A 15,149-nucleotide genomic window follows, 5' to 3' on the forward strand; every position below is an offset into this window, starting at 1 on the left:
GGATGCTTGATGTCTAATCCTGATAACCTTCTGGCGAAGAGGAGATGCTTGATGTCTAATCCTTATAACCTTCTGGTGAAAAGGGGATGCTTGATGTCTAATCCTTATAACCTTCTGGCGAAGAGGGGATGCTTGGTGTCTAATCCTTATAATCTTATGGTGAAAAGGGGATGCTTGATGTCTAATCCTTATAACCTTATGGCGAAGAGGAGATGCTTGATGTCTAATCCTTATAACCTTCTGGTGAAAAGGGGATGCTTGATGTCTAATCCTTATAACCTGCTGGCGAAGAGGGGATGCTTGATGTCTAATCCTTATAACCTTATGGCGAAGAGGGGATGCTTGATGTCGAATCCTTATAACCTTATGGCGAAGAAATGTTGGGATGGGAGCTGGTCAAGTATGATGTCTACAGTTTATAAAGTTTATAAACTTATAATGAAGAAGAAGTTTGATGTCATAGTGTCTATTAACCATTAATAACTGTGGAAGTGGAGATGGATTAACTCATTCACCCCTATTGGCACATTTGAACTCTTTCAATTCAAAGGTTAGAATAGTTCATTATGAAATTTCAGGGGCAAATGAGTTAATATAATGTAAAAAATCCTTTTGTTCAACCCCTATATTGGGGAGGGTGTTATGTCAATGAATGTAAATTTACCGTTTATTGCCGCTACAGTCGGGAGGGGGAAATGCATGATCCTCCACATGGTATTCTCGAGCGCCTTGTCGAACCTGACAACCGTTTCGCTGTCCTGAGACATTATCCAGTCCAGGTCGATCCCGTTGCTGTAGAACTTGCCCTCTCCTGTTGTTATTAGCGCCTTGCAATCTGTATTTCTGGTTTAGCAAAGTAATAGTTATGTTACAGTTTAATAATTTCGTCCATTTCCCTTTCTGACAAAGTAAACTACATTAACGTACACGTAATTTCCATCTGTGAATTCAATATATAATTATTTGATATCCTTCACTGCTGCTCCGGATTTTGAAAATCTATTTGTTTACAAATATTTGTGATTTCAATAATCTATCTTAAAAACAGTCATATATGGAGTTAAATTTAAAACGAAACGAAACGAATAAAATAATCTTAAAATAGGCTTCAACATATGATGGTAAAAAGTTTTATTGGGAGTCTTAATACATATATTCTCATGGAAAACATATAACAAACCTATATATACACACATTTTAAACAAAATGGTCCGATTATAACGATAAGATAGACACTGACGGAAAGGAAATCACTCCCGTGTTTTTCGAATGCCTTTTCGATGCTATTTTGATGGCACGTTGAAATGGAAAATAAATAAATAAAAAAACTCAAGTCGAAGTCCTGACCGAAGGTACCGCGCAATAGCTACCAGCTTAATTGGAAAATTGATACCCAAACTGTTTTGCAGTTTATCATTATTTCTAACTTGTATAATTAACATTGTGTATGACGAGTTTAGTTCACTAAAATTTAAGGAAAAGAGAGAACAACAGCGAAATGTTCTAGTACATAGTGCGATAGTACATATGAGGATTAGACTTAGCGAGCATATACCGACACGGCCACGATCACACACTAGGATACATATGCTAGACAATATAAATACATACTTTACACTGCTAACTAAGTCCTGTGTCACTTATAATTTTCTAGATTTTTTTTCTGGTGATGTCCATATGTTATTAATTCAGAAAAACACCAAAACTTTTCTGTTGCAATTTGTTTGAGGTTTTGCCATATTTCAGCTAGAATGACTAGACTATTAGTTTGTTTATCATTTCCAAGACATGAGGAAAGTTCGTTTCTGCACTATGGTAAGGTACACACATGTATTCGTTGTTTACACACGTGTGTGATAGGCCTGTCGCTACACACCCCTCTTTATAACTTACCTCTCGACCTCATTTAGTGCCTGATTGAGGCTATCGAGAAAGATCAAATTTAGGCGGTTTTGCCCATTCCTCATCCGCACGATGGCGAATCTATCCTGGGTAAACTCTACGGTGACAAGGCGTTTCTCCATCGGTCTGTCTGAAGGCGAATCTGAATGTAAACAACCCTTGGACCGGAAGACGACATATATAACCACTGGGCAGGGGAGAAATCATTTTCGCTAGTTGAAGCTGATAACCTATTATAATAGATATATCTTATTTGTAATAGTCGTCTTTACTCTCGATAAACGACAACTCCTGGGTTATTTGTTGACCTGTTTATTACTTATAAAAACCTGTAACATGAAATACATCATATTACTATACATAATGAAACAAACATGTCAAACACCTACCTTACCGTAGCCAGAATATTTCATAAGTTTTTTAACTGTGACATTCAATCTATATATTATATAGAAATTACAGTTTTTATCTAATTATACAACATACTTACAAATATGTAAAATACCTACCTCTTTAATGTGAAGAGGGTTTTTTTCGGAACAAAGTCCGCCGAGTCCTCAGTCTGACTCGTTCAAAAAACACAAAAACTAAAAGGAAACAAATATACACTTTATTTAAAAACTTGCTTCTTCGAAATCACTTGTCTACTAAATTGACCACGCCCGATTTCTATATTTAAAAATACTTCAAAATATTAACTTTACTTTTAAACAAAAAAAAATACGTTAATTAAAGATATTATTGAATAGATACTATAATGAATTACACTGCTATTTATACACTGGTATTACGGTTTTGTACCCGCTACATATTTCAATTTCTATGCTGGCTAGCGGTTGGACGATTTACAGGAACGGGCAGGAACGGGCAGAACCGGGCAGAAACGGACAGAAACGGGCAGGAACGGGCTGCAATCTATTAATTATTATATACATTAATGAATATATATATTAGATACATTTAAGTATCATTATCGGGTATATGATAAATTTGATAAAAGGATTGCAATTACATGATCGGGGGAGAATCGGACTAAATTATATACATACATTTATGTCGATATTACTTATGATACCTACATTTATAGTATCATATATTTTTTTATCGGGTAAAAGATATATTTGATAAAAGAATTGCAAGGAATTAAGAGTATTGTATTGATATGGATCGGGCAGGAACGGGCAACGATTTACAGGAACGGACAGAAACGGGCAACGATTTACAGGAACGGACAGAAACGGGCGACGATTTACAGGAACGGACAGAAACGGGGGAGGATCGGACTTAGTTATATATGTTTATTGTATATATTTAATTATCCTTTTCGGGTATAAGGTATATTTGATAAAAGAATTACAATTACATGATCGGAGCATAATCGGACTGAAAAATATATATATATTTATGTCGTCATTACTTGCGATACCTATATTGATATTATTATATAATTTTTATCGGGTATAAGATATATTTGATAAAAAGATTGCAACGAAATAAGGGTATTGTATTGATATGGATCGGGCAGGAACGGGCAACGATTTACAGGAACGGACAGAAACGGGCGACGATTTACAGGAACGGACAGAAACGGGGGAGGATCGGACTTATTTATATAGTATCATATATTTTTTATCGGGTATAAGATCGGGTATAAGGTATATTTACTAAAAGAATTACAATTACATGATCGGGGCAGAATCGGACTAAATTATGTATATACATTTATGTCAATATTACTTATGATACCTACATTTCTAGTATCATATATTTTTTATCGGGTATAAGATATATTTGATAAAAGAAGTGCAATTACAGGAACGGGGCAGGATCGGACTAATATATATATATATATATATATATAAATTGCCAGGCCGAGGTTCCAATATATTGTCCTGGTTTATTCTTTCAAAAAAGGTTGTTCAAAGAATTATATATTACATTTATAACAAATATGCATCTGGGTTATTTTCTCATTTATATATATGACATTGTTATTGGGATGTCATAACGTTTCGTGTGCCAATCAACTTCGCTTTCAATATCAGGCGGGACTTGGTCTGTTCAAGTGGTTCGGAATCGTTGAGATTCTTTTTTCGTTCAACATATTTCATTTTAATTAAAACATATTTTATTGCTTCTAAATTCAAACAAGAGGATTGGGCACAAGTTATTACAACTTATTAAAGCCCTCTCCTCAACAATTGTACTACAACAATGTGATAGCGACAATAGACATATATGTACATTTTATACCATATAGTACAAGGTAGTGGTCACAAATTGTTAAAACTTTTCAAAACCTTCTCCTGTAAAAGTAAAACGTTGCTCATCGCAGTCAGTTGCACAGTTTTTAGTATCTTTATCACTAAACCAATTCATTTAAATTAACTTCTGAGAAAAAGATGTTATAACATTGTAATCCACCTAAATAAGCAATACCTGGGACTTACATACATGTTGATATAATGTTTTATATTTAAAATTAGCTGGCTAGGTATAAGTACGAATAGGTATGCTCGCTCTGGCCGTTCTATCCAAAGAGACCAGTGCGCCAGGTAAACTACCCAAGATTCAACACTAATAACTGGACAAACAGGGTTGCAACACATTACATCACACCCGCCCAGTACCTCACTGGCATTCACACGTGGTATTTCTGCTCACGCGCTAAAAGTTTCGCCGCAATGTGTCTCGTACAATATTATACGGAAGGATGATTTCCGTTCCATACGGACGCGTACAGCTAAATACCACAAATATGTTAAAAGCAATAATGACAAATGATGACACTACTACATGTTAATCAGCCGTTAACGTACATCATGTATAAGTGGAATGGAGCAGTAACTATTTTTGAGAACAGTCATAAACAATACCCTCCACATTTAAGCTATTCTGGTCTCTGTGGATAATAAGATGTATATATATAGATAGAAGGAGGCAAGCATTTGTGTAGAACCGAAAGTCGTGAAAGGTTGGATAGGCCGAAAGGAACTTCAGTGAAAATGAATTCATTAAACATGCAGAACTAAAACTACGGACCATTGGTAATCTATATAAATGAAACAACGGACCAAGGACGAAAGGCGTTTAGTATAGTCTGACTGCCAGATAATTGACGCTAAAGTATCGAGTTATGCTGCCCACAAACAGCAATAAATGGAATTACTCCAGGCTCTTACGAGGATAACGGCAGTGATGATCGTAAATCAATTTGGATTAACCGAAAATCATCAATACATCTACTGCACATTTACATAAAATGTCATCAATATCAACTCCGTACTTTAAGTTATATATATACATTGTTTTCAAAATAAAGTTTTGACATTGTGCATGGTTATGGTGACCGTTTCGAATTGCTCATTAACTTAAACCATATTAACATTTGTTGATTACCTTGTACATAACAATTATCAAACCCGTTCTTTGGTTTGTTTGTGTGTGATGTCCTAGTAACAGCTATGGCAAGTTAAAGACGTGCGCGGTTTTGGTGGTGGAGGAAAGCCGGAGTTCCCGGAGAAAAAACACCGACCTATCGTCAGTCCCTGGCGACTACCCCACGTAGGTCGGGAACCCACGAGCCAGTGGAGGGCTAGTGGTAGCGGCAGCATGTCAGATGCCTTAACCACTTGGCCACCGCGGCCCCTTAATAGTAAAACCCAAATATAGGGAAATGTGGCGTGTGTTGTAACACACCGTCTCTACAGGGAGTAGGGAACTGCTCTCATGTCCCCAAATCAGTTTGAAGGTGGAGGAAAATCACTCACGTGTGTTCAGTTTGAGGTCAGGATGTCAAAACCGGGAGTAAAAGATGACAGACGATAAAAAAAGGACGAATCACAACAGCAAAGCTAAAGAGATTCATGTTTAAAATACATATTTTTTTTATCATGATTAATGAATGTAAACAATGTCACAATGGTTTGCTAAGAAACTATCTATGTGAATCGTCCAGCAGATGTCAGTATGTACGTACAGTCTTATTTATATCATTGTTGATCTGAGCATTTCTCCTTTACCTTATATACATATAAACATTGAGTCAGACAGGCCATCAAGTATATCAGATATAATATATAGCGTTTTACTACCTCAATTTCCTCATTTTTAGTGAAGGTGGTTCGTATACTGCATTGCTTTTTACACGTTTTGGAGGATGTGAAAAAAATACCATATGATATAAGTATAAACACAAATATTAGATTTATTCTGCATGAGAAGTCATTATTTGTGAAAGCGTAATCGGTCAGGCAACCCCTTACCTTTTCGCGTCCGATTGGGGAATCGAACCCCGGTCGTCTTGGTAATAGGTGAGTGCACTATCAACCGTGCCAATCGACCATACTGAATCTCTGGTGCGGGAGATAAGCAAGGGTATACCGGTACTTTCTGTCGAACGACTGATTTTCAAGTTTCAAAATTGAAGATTGTTTTCCTGAACTCTGGTTGATCCAGACGTTCTGACTACGGTTCTGTTTGTCCTACAACTGCGTTACCTGTGGTTTATTTATTAATGACCTTCTTGTTGAAATCCTGTTCATTTTCAAAAGTTGTTCACGTATAAATAGGAATTCTGGAAAATATCTCAGAACTTTCTATCTTTATTGTGTTCTTTGTCTTCAAATAACCGTTTTGAATCTCTGTACCAGATACGTGTAGGCTGCGTATTGGATTTCAGAATGTTTAAACAAATACTATTGTGGTTGTAAAGCTTAGCAAGCTTTCAAAATATCAAGCCCTGTAGGAAAATTAAATGTTAACAGTTCACAAAATGTGTGCTTTTCTATAAACAAAAGTGGTCGTAACACTGTTCAAGCTTTCAAACAATTAAGCCGTATAGGGAAATTGAATCTTAACAGTTCACAAAATGTGTGTTTTTTATAAACAAAATATCATTGGTATAACTGAAAATACTTATATTACCTATCTCATTGCCAAAACACCACGAGGGAAAACAAAAACACGTCCATTATCTATCGACAGCCTAAAAGGTTTAGTATGAAAGGAAAAAAGTACTTAACACTTAACGAAACCATGTCCTCAGGGAATCTTGATTGGTATACATGTTCTCTATAGCTGTATATTCAGTCACGTGACGCGATTGATATCTGTATCAAAAATCAAAGCATCAATTGTTTTCACAGCAGAGATCAATCTTGGATGTTGCGCATGGATTGGACCAACATCTATATTGGGTAGCGTACTAATATGTCTGCATCACCACAACATCATCAACCAAACAAGGCCACGATTTTTACTCAAGCCATGCACTATAAAATAGGTCGAAGGTAAGTCAAATTTTGTTTCGTTTCTTTGTGGTTTTTTTTTATCAGCATTTACCTATCATTAACGAAATAAAGTAGTCTCACAGCATAGTCAAGTCTGGGATGTTGTACATGGACATGAATTGACCTTATATGGCTGCATCACAACATTATCAACCAAATAAGCCCATTATTTGTACTCGAGCAATGAATTATAAAATATGTCGGAGGTAAGTCAAATTTTGTTTCGTTTCGTTCTGTTTTTATCAGCATCTATATCTATTGATAATGAAATGGCGCAATAATAACAAATACACATGTACAAGAACATATAATATATATGCATTATAAACTTCCTACACTTCCATAAACACACGCATAACACATTATCCGGTTAATGATGACCAACATGTCATTCATACTAACATTACATGCTTACTTCACAGTTGGTAGCAATTGAAGGAGTTGCATCTTAGTCTAAATGTTTTATAGTTAACGAAATACAGATATTTTAGTGAGATTTTGATTAGATAATATTTCAATTAAACTGAGCTAGTAGACACTTAAAGTACAGTTTAAAGTGTACCCTGAACGAAAATATAAATGAATATATTATTATTCTAAATGATCGAAAAACAATAGAGATAAATGTGTTAAAAGCTTTTTCCTTCTGTGAAAATTAAAGCATCATCATCAAATTCGTTATAGATCATCTGTAGGCAAATGGTAGTAAGTTTTATATAAATGGAGGGTGTGTCCCCTCATGCTTCAAGGACTGTTTCAATGGTCCAGAGCCTCGTCTGGAGACTGCCTTCTTGAGTAATGATATGGAAACAGTTGATATCCCCACGCCATACTAACTAAGGCATAATCAAACTTGCTAGACGTGGATAAATAACTCATGTTCTTGGTTTCTAACCCACCAAAACAGATTTAGTCCTTCATGCAGCTTACATTTCTTGTACCCTTTGATAAACTGGTATGGTAATCAGCAGGTTAGAAATAAAACAAGTGGTGAGCTATTAAGGCCCCTGGGCCTCTTGTTGTTTTCAGAAAACAACTTTAATGAAAAATTGATTATAAATGTGAAATGCGATGTATTTTCAAATAGTGTTTTTATAACAATAAACAACTATCTAATATGCAACACCAATTCCCGTTTTGGGTGGCTAAGTACTCATTATCTCATCACTCTTTTATAACTTTGAAGTGACTTCCAACAAGGAACCGTTCACCACTACTGTACCTACAAAATAATAAATACTTACGCCTATGTGTGTGTATATCAGTATCATCTAGTCTATCAGATTGTAACAAAAATAACTAAACTGTAAAATGAGTAAGAAAATAAAGAGTTCACACAAAGTGTTTTTGTATAACCATGCAAACGTTTTAAACAGAAAATATCTAAAAACAGTGACGGCCCTGTACGTGTAGAGGAAAGGATAAAACTGTCCACCCGAGCTAGCAACACACTGGAGGAGTTCAGCTTAGTATATAGATTCCCGGTTGTATGAAACTATTCACAACCCAAGTTCGGGTATCTAAACCAGGTTTGGTCACGGGCACCAATGTAACAGGAGCAGAAAAAGAATGACCATGCCCGGGATCGAACCCAGGACCCTCCTAACTCTAGACAGATGATCTACCTATTGAACTGCATAGTTGCCGATGATTGACCCAGGCTAGTTTCCCTACAATACATTCATTACAAACACAGTTTTAAGCAATGCTAATGTTTTTTTGTTACATTGAAAACAATATGAACTTATGCAAAACCTTTCCCACTTATTTTCATTTAATTTGTGTATTTATTTCGAAACATCATCTAGCGGTGATGATTAAAAAAAGTGCAAATTTTAGGAAGCTACCCCTTTGGAGAGGGACGAGAAAGTAGCCGAAGGCAACAAGGGATAATTATATGTAATCTATTTAACAGCATGTCTGATTTGGTTTTATTGAAAATGTGACAGGATCATAAATCATCAATTTGTCTATAGCTACTTGTGTTTCTCCAAGCATATTTCTCTTCTGTGGAGTCTTTTATAGAAAAATCAGCTAGAGGTACCACATCTGAATTCCGAGTTGAAGAAACCGACAACAATTGTGCGGAAGCCAGATTATCTTCACTGTTTCGTTCTAGTTCTATATAAATACATAATAAAATTATTTAGTGCTCTTGCATTAGGGAAGAATGACACTTTGTTTTCCCTCGATAAATCATGTTTCAATTAGGCTTGACCCATGTGAATACGGGTACAGGGGGTGCGGGGTTAACATAAAGTTGGGTTGTCTGTCCATGCATCTATCTGTCCATCTGTCTACAGACAAAACGAATATGAATAAGAACATGAATTTGAGGTACTTCTCCAATTTATGGAGGAATGCTCCTTTGTTTAATAAAATGTGGTTCACACTTGCCCTCCTTAAGTACTGCACCAATGTTAATGACACTTCCCCTTTGATGAGGTCACGCCCCTTTTAAAGCACTGTTTGCACAATTAAAGAACATGTTCTTCACAAAATCAATGATACTTGTTATATAAAATGCTTACATTGAGGAAACATAAATATTCGAGAATATAAAACTGAGTTAGCTCCCGAGTTTATCGAGTACATCTCTTTGTTTTAGCTACTCGTTCTAAAGTAACGTATTGATTTGATTGATTCTTATTACACAGAACCCTAAAAACAAAATATAACAATTGGAGTAAATCTTCCCTATTTTTGGAGTTAAGCACATTTGCTTAAAATCCTACAGTTCTTTAAGCAAGCTTCTGCCTTGGCAACAGTTTTAGTTTGAAAATTGTTGAGATCCCCACCCAAATATCAGGAAGCGACAGTCATGATGCATGATGACTAAATGTCTGGGTCGAATCATGGAAGGGTTGTGATATCAATATTTTGACCACATCTGTGCTCGCTTGGCATTAAATGACGAACACACTTTTATAATAGCCTGCTGACTATGCTGATCCCTTAGGATTCCGAGTCTTGGTCATAAATGTGCATGGAGACAACCAGCCATTTTTGTAATTGGTGGTCATGAGGATATGGATACACATAGGATACGAAAAGTACTTTCAGGGTTCAGCCCCCGACCCTTAGGTCTTAGTCCAGGTTGATAACACTGAAAAACAGCTGTTGATAGGACATTAAACAATACTAAACCAAATCAATCTATTGGAGATTCCAACCATACATCCAGATTTAAACCATACACCCAACTATGTGACTGCCTGGCATAAAGAAACAAACACAGCCCTGGATGTACTCTTCGGTCTAGCCCCATAATTATTTGCCTTTTAACAAAAACAAAATGAAAGGCATAACAGGAAAAAGGTTATAACTCTTTAAACGCCTCTGTCCTTCCTTTTAAGACTTAACCTGGCAACTAATGGTCACTGTGATGTGTAGACGAATGTTTCACTTCAATTCAATAGTACTTAAATGTAGTTATTTGATTACTTGGTGGCAATATCGCAAAACTAACAAAGGAAGGGATCAGCCTGTCTGCCTATATATTTCTTTTTATAGTTAATAAAATAATATTGTTGTTGCAGAAACGGAAAATATTGTATACATTTTATGTTTTGGTTAATTGTTACAGTATACTAATTGTAATATTAATAATAGTCATTATTTCAACTTGACGTTATATTGAGTCAAAGACTTGTCTTACATTTGGTCAAGCATGTTAAAATGTACACTATTTACAACAAAGTTACAACAATTATAAAACAGCATAGAATATGTGTAAGATAAATATACATGTACAAAATATCACAGTAAAAGCTAACCTTGTCCAGTTTAGATAATAAGGAGCAAATGGTTTAGCATCATCACAGACTTGGTGATTTAAAACTTAGTAATTCTAAAACATAAATTACTACAAATAATAATAATTCGAGGTTCCTATATCCCGCTTTATCTAGTCCGTAGGTCGTCTCAAAGCGGTTTACAAATTATTATTCGTGGTTATAGGGTCATGGAACCAGCCATTATCTAACTTAACTCCCTGGTGAGCATACAGCCGGTGCTACTATTTTGGCGCTCACAGCTAGCATTCTATAAGTCTAGCACTGCCCAACCACGTACTCATTTACAGTTGAGTAGACTGGAAAAGGCGGAATAAAGTATATTCCTCAAAGACACAACACAGTACCATGCCGTGACTCGAACCCGCAACCTTTCGGTCTCGAGCCCGGCGTCCTACCATACCATGCTTCCTATAACGCTTGCATGTCACACAAGTGTTACTTAAGGTTAAAGCACTATAATAGTCGAATATACATACAATACTTATATAGCAAAAAGTAAAATTAAAAAGAATATTCACTAAGTAGTGTGCATAAAAAGTTGCAATGAAGTCGATGTGCTCAAAGTAATCTTTTAATAGAATGTTATTAAATTGTTTCTAAAAGTAACTAGTCTTGCCCAAAACATTCCAGTGGTTGGGGGTCATTCTACCCATTGGTCAGTTTGAGTCTTCTCCTCAACATATATATATATATATGTATAAATTAAGCTAATAAGAATAATGTTGAATATATGATTGTGAGATTGTACGTATAAAAATGTTTGGTACATTTCTTAAACGATAAGACACTTTTGCAGTGTTGCTCATATGAAGGTAAATTATTACAAATGTAAGGACCTTGATTTGAAAATGCCCTTTTAAAAAATATTTGTTTAACAATTTTGTATATATCATTCATTTTGAGTAGAGGATCTAGTAGCTCTTAATTGGATGTCTGTGGTTAAAGTAAAATTATAAAAGTAATTAGGAGCCATGTGGTTAAGGATTTTGTACATACGAATAGCATGGTTGTAAGAAATTCGTTTTGTGAAAGGCAGCCACTTAAGTTTGTTGAACATTTCCTTGAAAAGTGTAAACAATCGCATATCAATATAACTCTGGCGGTTTTTTCAAGTTTTTCAATTTGGTTTTGGGAGGCATTTCCCCAAATATTTCAACAGTAATCAAAGTGAAGATTTGTAAAACAATTGTAAAATATGACATAGATGACTTGGCTAAATAAATCAAAAAGACGTATTTCTTAAAATATCTACAATTTATTTGTGCCATGTTAAACAGCCATTGTCATTACACCATTTCTGAATTTGATTCGCATCTTCGTTTAAGTTGGTATTCATAATATCAACATATCATCGGAATACATATTCATTGATGCGTTGTATGTGGCAAGGGGTAAATCATTATATGATGAACAATAAAGTCCATAGTATTTATCTCTGAAGACACCGACTGCGATTGGTTGAGGATCACTTAAGGCGTTTTTGAATTCAACTCTCTGAAAACGATCTTTGATATACATTGTAGCTTGTAAAAAAAATATCAAAGTGGGAAATAAGATAATAATGTCCAAACATTTCTAACAATTCAACGAGCCCGTTCTACAATCGTATTAATATAGATAACTATATAATTCAAAATTCTTAAAATTTTACCTGTCAGTCATATATCTTTTATAAAGGTACCAAAGACTGCTAGTACCACGGTTCAGAATATCTTTTTACGTCATGGGGATGAAACAAATCTCATTTTGCTCGGCCAAGAAGGAGTGGAGGAGGGGAATCATTAACATCAAGTGACTTTTTCCCACCACCAAGAAACAGAACTTATGATATAACTTGTGCGCACGTGAGATACAACAGAGAAGAATTTACCAGAGCTCTACCTACTGACACAACGTATATAGGAATCGTGAGGGTGCCGTTCAGCAATTTCCGATCCTACATCAGATTTATTCGTCCTAAGGGCGTGCTTAATATACCAGTAGAAAATCCGGTATTTGTCTGTAAAATCTTGATTTTATGTATTTTCTACAGCTGAAAAATGATTATTATTTTTGTCTCTCATAATGGAAATTTTCTCCCATCTTCATTCTGTCGCCAAGTCACAGTAAGTTCGCAGAATGTACTCAGATATTACTCGCGCTATATCAAAGTTGTTACTGAAGAAAACTAATACTGATCTCCCAGGTAAAAAGTAAAAGGAAAGAAAGGTTGTTATCAAAAAGCATGTGTAAATGAGAAGAAAAATTAGAATACCCCAAAAGGTTTCGATGGCTAGCTGGTCGCTAAAACAATCAAACACCGGAAATGTCAAATATCAATCTAAAATATCATAAAGTTCGAATAAAAGGGGATTCGATCCTTTACACTGCCATTCTTCATACAAAACTGCAGGAACGCTTACGCTCTCTTGTTACGCGTGCCTTCTTTTCGGGGAAAGGCTTACGTCGATATAAATGTTTGGCTGTAAATTGTACATACTTCGTTAAAATCAAAGCTGGGGCCTCGGTTTTCTGGAGATGAAGACTGTGGACGGGTATTGTTGTCGCCTTCGGTCTCTGGCGGGTTTTTGTGTGTGTGGGATGTGGGGGTTTGTATGTTTGAATATGCTCAATGAGTGAATTGCGATATGGATATTCCATTTCTTCATATTTTACTCTAGTTTTGTCGATTTGACTTCAAGCTGTGGTTTGTTGTCGCTGCCCGGGTTCTCATGGATCTTCCCTTTGTTCATATTTTGCCCTAGTTTTGTCGATTTGAGTTCAAGTTGGGTAGCTATTGTTGATAGAACAAATAACATAATTTCTAAAAAGGCTTTCTGAAAAGCACCATCTGACAAGAATCTTGTTTGAGCTTCTTTCTAGCCTTTCAATGCTTGCTTCATGCAACGTATCCGGCATTCTACCTTTCAAATCGTTAGCTACAGTAGAAGCTATATAAAGAAACTACAAGCCTGAAGAAAATATTCTAATTCATCTGAGAAGTAAACTTTGGATTGGTAAATCATGATAATTTGCGACAGTATATCTTCAATATACCATTCGCAAATTTCTAATTTGGATATGAAACCCGCATGGGGATTGTTTAAGACGTTCGTGACCCCGACTTGATTATTCATGACGTCACGAAGAAAATGATTAAAAAGCGAGACCCCAAAAGGTCAGCGCAATTCCGCCTTACATTGAATATTCCTGACGTCATCAAGCAGAGTGACCAAGAATTTGAAAAAAAAATGTAAAAAATATCTTAAAATCGTCGTTTCTGTGTGTTTGTCTTGGCTGATATGAATTAGAATGGAGATAATCCTACTATATTTTGAGACAGTATAATTACGTTATACCGCCAAAAATGTCAAAATACAGTAGGGTTATTCCCTAATTTAAATGGCGTTGTATCCAAATACTCAGATTCTTGTTATAAAGAATAGTTCAGTCTCCAAGGACATTCTCCTTTCCTTAATCTATAAAACTTTAAACAGGAACCAATTGATCTGATTTCCAACACGTTTAATGCTCGACTTGTAACACTAGATAATTGGTTTTCTGAAACAGGGCTAAATCTTCTCTGGCCCGTTTTATTGTCTGATCTTGTCTGTAAGTTAATGTCAATGTCAATTAGATTATTACTTCGTTATGTTCTAAGAGCTTTTCTCTAGCGACAACACTGTTAACATAATCTAACGTTTGATTCAAAACTGCAGAAAATCCCCAGAAATTATGATAATATTTTCAGTTTTGTCAGATATGGATTTTAAATCTGGATTAACTTGATTAGTGCCGTAAATAAATATAAATATTTTTCTTTTACATCGGTGTCAGCAAAGAGTTAGGAAAAGTCTCTATAAACTTTTGTTTTTGAGCAGAACAATATCAGGCAATTAATAAAAAGTCCGAACTAAATTATATGTTGACATATTTAAAGAAATCAGACACATAATCTAACGTTGTCTAGAGAGTTTAGTTCCCCGAAACTGAAGTTAACTGCTTCCTTTCTTAACACGTTCAACATGCTTCCGCATTAACAGTTCAACGAGTCCGTCGTACATGCTTCTTAATACGGATAACTGTAAAATTATAAACTCACAAATCGTACTAGCATTCTGTACCCATAGTATGTGCAGATAATACAAATATTTATAATGTCCAAATATATGTTATTTGC

The 15,149-nt window shown here is 35.4% G+C and overlaps 1 protein-coding gene across 1 annotated transcript in view; it reads right to left on the bottom strand.

Moving 5' to 3' along the window:
• LOC110450024 (enoyl-CoA delta isomerase 1, peroxisomal-like) overlaps window positions 1-2,087 on the bottom strand; it is a 6,902-nt gene extending 4,815 nt beyond the window's left edge. The window contains exons 1-2 of the mRNA XM_021497230.1: window positions 1,894-2,087; window positions 665-843 (exon numbers count right to left, since the gene is read on the bottom strand). Coding sequence (XP_021352905.1) covers window positions 665-843; window positions 1,894-2,024 — 310 coding nt within the window. The 5' untranslated portion in view covers window positions 2,025-2,087. The remainder of the gene's footprint in view (window positions 1-664; window positions 844-1,893) is intronic.
• Between the last annotated feature and the right edge of the window lie 13,062 nt (window positions 2,088-15,149).

Source organism: Mizuhopecten yessoensis, unplaced genomic scaffold (genome assembly GCF_002113885.1).
Source record: "Mizuhopecten yessoensis strain PY_sf001 unplaced genomic scaffold, ASM211388v2 scaffold4927, whole genome shotgun sequence".
NCBI lineage: Eukaryota > Metazoa > Mollusca > Bivalvia > Pectinida > Pectinidae > Mizuhopecten > Mizuhopecten yessoensis.